This window comes from Mus caroli, chromosome 10, assembly GCF_900094665.2.
Source record: "Mus caroli chromosome 10, CAROLI_EIJ_v1.1, whole genome shotgun sequence".
In the NCBI taxonomy this organism is placed as follows: Eukaryota; Metazoa; Chordata; class Mammalia; order Rodentia; family Muridae; genus Mus; species Mus caroli.
Window position 1 is genome coordinate 121061450 of NC_034579.1, and position 6633 is coordinate 121068082.

Here is a 6633-nt window from a genome sequence, read left to right on the forward strand (position 1 = left end):
AGTTCGAGGCCAGCCTGGTCTACAAAGTGAGCTCCAGGACAGCCAGAGCTATAAAAGAGAAACCCTGTCTCAATAAACAAACAAACAAACAAACAAAAACCCAAAAAAAGAAACCCTGTCTCAAACAAACAAACAAACAAACAAAAAAAACCCAAAAAAAGTTAAGACCCAAAACCAGGGAATTAAACAACTTTTATCTTGTAAATTCTTTTTAGTGGAGCATTAGAGAACAGCAGTTTTGGGGTGAATTGCCATGACAACAGAAAGTGGTAGTCTGAAGACAGTTTAGCCTCCTAAATTTTCACATTGATATTTTCTGAATTGTTTGTAAATGTGAAAAAACATTTAGACAACTTTGCTGAGGATTTTTTTTTTTTTTTTTTTTTTTTTATTGTTTTTCCTCCTTTTTCTCAAATTTTTTTTTTTTTTTTTTTTTGCAGTACTGAGGATTGAAACCAAGGGCCTAGAGGCAAGCTAGAGATGCATACACTTCCGGTAGAAGACCCAAGGCCTGTTCCCAGTACCACTGCTCACAGCTGCCTGTAACTCTAGGAGAGATGATATGCCCTCTCCTGGCCTCTGCGGGCACTTGTGGCTCACATGCACACACAATTTCAAAACCAGACCAAACAAACAAAACCCTACACAAAACGGTGAACGCTTCCTGGGAAGTGGAGGGTTGAGATGAAGGCCCCTGAAGCCCACTCAAGTTGCTGCTAAAAGGAATTGAAACAGCGTTCTGTATTGGTGTGCCTGTGTGAGTAGGGGAAAGTTGGAAGGAAGCTCTTCAGTTTCTCCACGATTACAAACACCCCACTACAGAGCACGGGAGGAGAGCTTGCATGTACAGAGATTAGGTGGACACATACTGCTTATTCACATTCAGAATTTCACCCACACCATTTTTTTTCAGTAAAAAAAATAAATGAAGGATAAATATGAAAGAGATTCACTCTACAGCTGAGAATATTTTCTTTTAATGAATTTACAAACTAAATTACAAATAATATTAACAGAACACTGGAGGACAGGGAGTGGGAGAAGAAAATCATAAAAGAAATATTTTCTTTTAACAATTACAAAATCCCAAAGTGCACATGGCAACAAATCCATCCACACTGACAAGAAAAAAAAAAAAGGAAAAAGAAACAACAACAAAACCACTAAAGTATCCAAACTACTTTAACTTGAAATATAAATATAATTGTTCACTCTTTTATAGAAAATTTCCCCCAATGACCTAACCAGGTCAAAGCCTTATGAAAGCATCAGCATTCTCAAAATGATGTCTCCTGGCCTGTATCACTGCTCTCAGAGGAGGTGGGTAATGAGACCCTCTGACAACTCAAGAACTGAGCATCCAAAAGGAGGGCTAAGAACCTGGCTCATCATCGGTGGTGCATTTGCTTAGTGAGGGCAAGGTCCTGGTTGTAGCCGTCAGCACCAGAAAACAGTAAGATTGCTAAAAAGAGAAATTCAAGTGTCTTTCACCTTGCTCTGTGAACCACGATGAACAGACCAGAGTGACGTGCAAGCCCTGTGCCCTCCTGGCTCTTCTTGCCTGGGGAAGGTAGACAGGGCACTGGAGGGAATCATTTCTTCTGCTTCTCCAACCGGGCCCTTGATTGCTAGGTGAGGCCAAACGCTAAAACTAAGGTACAAACGGCTTAGGCCTATTTTTCAATCTAATTCATTAAAACGGCCCCCTCTTGCTTGGTTCTGAGCTGTCCCAACTTAGGCTTCTGCTCATGTTCATTAGTTCACAAAACAGTGGCAGCAGGAGTCTGGGGGCGTTTCCCTCAACATGGTAATTATGAGACAGTCTTAAGATTGGGATGGCAAAACCTGACACAGGGGAAAACTGTCAGTTTTGCTTTGAATACCAATCCCTCTCAGTAATGACTGAGAAGAGGGGAAGAAGCTGGTGGAAGCCAGGTTAAGTGCATCTAATGCCAAAACCTCGCCCCCTTTCCCCTAACCCTTCCCTGCACCTCTGAATCCCCAGAACTGGATGGCAAGAGAAAAGGCGAGTGCTAAGGCAGCCAGAAAACAGCAGAAGGCTGACCTGTGTCCAAAAGGCCCAGGGTCAAGTCAGACCATGGGTGAAGAGGGCTTTGGGAAGGGCATCAGAGCCGAAGGTGGGGCACTGGCTTAGTCACATCCTGGAAGAAAGGGTGAGCCAGGGCTGCTTTGGCTGAAATCCGCTTGTTGGGGTCATAGTGCAGCATTTGCTGGAAAGAGAAATATATTCTAACTTCAGTGATGTGGCAGCGAGCCAGAGGGAAAGCAGGTGTACTCTGAAACTTGGGAACCAGTATTCTCCTCACCCAGTTCTCATTTCCCTCCTCCCGAATCTGAACCAACCTACTGATGAAGAGAGGAAGCAAAGGCTAAGGTACTTCTAACAGAGTTCAGGGGCTTAGATTCTCTTCATCCAGAAAAGCTCCTCTCTGGGAAGTGGGAGGGCTCACAGGCATCTATTCTGGGCACTTACCGATAACAAGCTCCGTCCATCTTCATCTAGAGGAGGCACAACTTTGCTAAAATCTTGCCGAGCCCACTTGGGGAAACTTGGCTTATAATCAGGCATAGAAGTAACTCCTGGCCAAACCACCTCATCAGGGGTCCCCAGAGTCCGAAAGATCCTGAAGAGTTGGTCAATCTCAGAATCTCCAGGGAATAGGGCCCTGCGGGTCACCTGGAAGTGGGGAAAGAGGAAAGCCAAGACCCACACTGACGTCAGTCCACATTGCCCCTTGTACAAAGGAGGTTCCCATAGGCAGTGAAAGGGCAGCAGGGCCCATGACTCCCCTCCCCAGGGCTTATCATGGGGTCGGTCATACAGAGCTTGAGACAATGAAGTCCCTTATCTGTCTCCTCGCCCCTCCTTCCTTCCCCCAACCGTGGCTTCATAGATTCCCGAGACTGGGTGGGGCTGGGAGGGGGTGACTGTCTGGGGTGCCCCTGACGCGTAGCAAAGGGATCCCAAGCCACTCACGGGGTGTGGGGCAGACACTGCGGTCATCCCCCCTCCTTGTGATGCAGCCACTTCTAGATAGGAGCACAGCGGGCAGAGACTGTGTCTTCCATTTCTTCTGTGTTCCCCACAGCACTTAGCATGGTGCTGGGTACACACTAGGTGCTTAACAAATATTTTTTTGATGAATTGAGAGAGGAATATGGGCAATTGTAAGGTACTGGTGGATAAATTCACATTCTATATGTATACCTATATCTAGGCTAATGGTCTCCAAGTCCCCAGTTTCAACCCAAAGGACCATAAAAATATTACCCATTGTTGTATTAAATGGGATGGGAGCTCCCATGAGGCTAGGCTTAAGGGATCCTTCAGTCTGAAAAGCCAGAGGTTGAGGGGCAGGGCATGACCAAATCTACAAAACTGATAGGCATGGGTCAGTTGGACCCACTTGCCTTTACTAAATTCCTTGTTTCTAAGAAGAGGTCTATAGGACAAAAGGGGACAAATCAGACCTGCCCAACCCTTGACACTGTGACATGACATTCTCATTCACAATGTTCAAGCTCAAATACCATTAAATCAAATGTTAAAAAACCAAAGCTGGGCGCACACCTTTAACTCAGCCGTTGGGAGGCAGAGGCAGGTAGATCTTTCAGTTTGAGGCCAGCCTGGTCTACGAAATAAGTTCCAGGACAGCCAGGGCTACACAGAGAAACCTTGTCTTGTAAAAACAAAAACAAAAACAAAAACAAAACAAGCAAACCAACCCAAACCAATCAAAAGCAACAAAACAAAACAAAACCCTACCACTCATAAAACAAAACCCACTCTGTTTTAAATAAGTTTATGACTTTGTGTTGAGACCACGTTCACAGCTATCGTTGGAAGCATGTGGCCTGTAGGCCACCTGTTGTACTAAATGGAATTCATTCTTCCAAATATTTGAGGATTAAGGCTGAAACAGCTGAATGAGTGGAACCAGCAGGGTGGCTCATGCCTGTCAAGTCAGTCCCATGGGTGAGATGGTAATGGTGGAAAGTGGAGCCGAAGCAAAGGATCAAGAATACAAAGCCAGTCTGGGCTACAGAATGAGACTATCTCAAAAACAGAACAAAAAACAAAATGGCTGAATGGGTAACAGAATGGATTGAGCTCACTCAGAGGATAAGATATATATACTAGATAACTGTGTTTACGAATATTCCAAAATTGTAGTTGCTATCAGGGCAACCACCTCCATAGTGGTAATACTTGAGAGAACCCTGTGATAAAAGATCCATGATTCCTGGAAAACCCTTTTCCAGAAAAGAAAAGAGTTTTGCTCATGGATGTGGGCATGGGTGGGCTGCATAGAACCTGGCAAGCCTCCATACCATTTCAGCAAAGATGCAGCCCAGGCTCCAGATATCCACGGCTGTGGAGTAGTACTTGCAGCCCAGAAGAATTTCAGGTGCTCGGTACCACAGGGTCACCACCTGGGGAACAAGAAGACAACAGGGCTTACAAGGCAGGGAGGGTCACATACCTCAGTTCAACAAAACCCTGCTATCTTCCAGCTTCTTTTTAAAAAGGGTTTTATTGCCAGGCAGTGGTGGCACACGCCTTTCATCCCAGCACTTGGGAGGCAGAGGCAGGCAGGCGGATTTCTGAGTTCAAGGTCAGCCTGGTCTACAGAATGAGTTCCAGGACAGCCAGGGCTACACAGAAAAACCCTGCCTGGAAAAACTTAAAAAAAAAAAAAAAAAGTGGGAGGGGGATTTATTTTTTTTTTATTCCAATAACGCGCATATATGCATGTCTATGTAGGTGTCCACAACTGTGGAGTGCCCTCAGAAGCCAGAAGAAAGTGTCTGATGCCCTGGAGCTGGAGTTAGGGGTGATTGCAAACTGCCAGATGTGGGCTCTGGAAACTTAACTCAGGTCATCTGCAAGATTATACACTCCTAACTATTAAGCCATCTGTCTATCCAGTAGTGTAATACGAAATCCCCAGATTTGGGACCTTCCTGGAAAATCTGAGATATTTAAACAATACAGCAACCAGTTTTCCTGGCCTAGTATCTAAGTCGAGGCAACCTTGTATGAATTCAGTGCATATCTTAAGACCCTTTGGGTAAAAGTTGGAGCCATGGCTCAGCAGTTAAGAGCACTTGTTCTTGCAGAGAACCCACGTTCAATTCCCAGCACCCATATGACAGCTCACTACAATCTGTAACTACAGTTCCAGGGTATTAGAGTATCAGACACTTTCTTTTGACTTCTGTGAGCACCAGGCAGGTGTGTGGTACAGATATACATGCAAGCAAAACACTTATACACTTAACGTAAATAAAGACCCTTGGGTTGTCAGAGATTCCATTTACCAAGGAACTCCTGCCCCAGAACTCTGGTAATTTCTGAATGCTGTTATGAACATCTCCCAAGACTGTAAAAGAAAACCATAAAGGGACTTACCTCATGAGTGTAAGTTCGGACAGGGACTCCAAAGGCTCTTGCTAGTCCAAAGTCTGCCAGCTTGATGGACCCCTCTGCATTGATAAGCAGGTTCTGGGGCTTAAGGTCTCGGTGAAGGACACGGTGAGAATGGCAGAATGCCAGGCCCTGGAGCAGCTGGAACAGATAGCTCTGACAAAGGAGAGAGGGAGGTTTGTTTCTCCATCACAATGAGCAGATACGACTTATTCTTTGCCCTCAAAATTCAATAAAATTTTAACTATGTTAGTTGAGAACTACACTATACATTTTGGGGGAGGTTGTTTAATTCTTTTTTTCTTTTTTTTTTTTGAGACAGGTTTTCTCTGTATAGCCCTGGCTGTCCTGGAACTCACTTTGTAGACCAGGCTAGCCTCGAACTCAGAAATCCGCCTGCCTCTGCCTCCCGAGTGCTGGGATCAAAGGCGTGGGCCACCACGCCCGGCTGTTTAATTCTTTAGTTACATTTTATTTCTTTATTTAGAGGGGGCAGGGGCATGCCGCAGCGCATGTGTGGAAGTCAGAGGACAACTTGCAGAAGTTCCGTTTTCTTCTTGTGTGGGACCTGGGGATGGAGTTCAGGCCATCAGGCTTGGAGGCAGGCTCTTTTACCTGCTGAGCTATCTTGTCAGCCCTGTTTGTTTTTAAAGATATTGTCTTCCTGGCCTGGAACTTTGTAGCTTGGCTGCCCCTGTACTTATACACATCCTCCTGCCTCAGCCTACCAAGTGTTAGGATTACAAGCACGAACCAACACACACAAGTACAACAGAACCACACATTTAATAACAATGTCTTTCCACTGAATTTTCAGCCTGCCAAGGACATATAGACCAGATACTACTCAACTTTTGCCTTCCTTTCAATACCCTGTGGCTAGCACACTGACGGTGCTGAACTGTGTGTTGAATATGTACTTGCTGATACATTCAAAGTAGTTCTAGGAGTAGGCCCAGCTCAAAAACAAGACAACAGAGACTCACTGGTTACATTTCCCGTATCACAGGTAAAAGAATTTTTTCAAGGAACCCACCACCAACTGCCCTCAATATCCTTTATCTGAGCCAGGCAGTGGTGGCATAAGCCTTTAATCCCAGCACTTGGGAGGCAGAGGCAGGTGGATTTCTGAGTTTGAGGCCAACCTGGTCAACAGAGTGAGTGCCCAAACAGCTAAGGCTATA

At 45.2% G+C, this 6633-nt stretch overlaps 1 protein-coding gene across 2 annotated transcripts in view; it reads right to left on the reverse strand.

Annotated features, from left to right (window-relative positions):
* Positions 1 to 961: 961 nt before the first annotated feature.
* The window catches only part of Cdk2 (cyclin dependent kinase 2), a 7534-nt gene continuing 1862 nt past the window's right edge, over positions 962 to 6633 (reverse strand). The window contains exons 4-8 of one of the 2 annotated variants that reach the window (XM_021174231.2): positions 5435 to 5605; positions 4354 to 4455; positions 2999 to 3142; positions 2495 to 2698; positions 962 to 2231 (exon numbers count right to left, since the gene is read on the reverse strand). In XM_021174231.2, coding sequence (XP_021029890.1) covers positions 2127 to 2231; positions 2495 to 2698; positions 2999 to 3142; positions 4354 to 4455; positions 5435 to 5605 — 726 coding nt within the window. In that variant the 3' untranslated portion in view covers positions 962 to 2126. The remainder of the gene's footprint in view (positions 2232 to 2494; positions 2699 to 2998; positions 3143 to 4353; positions 4456 to 5434; positions 5606 to 6633) is intronic. The other variant, XM_021174232.2, reaches the window with a different exon arrangement.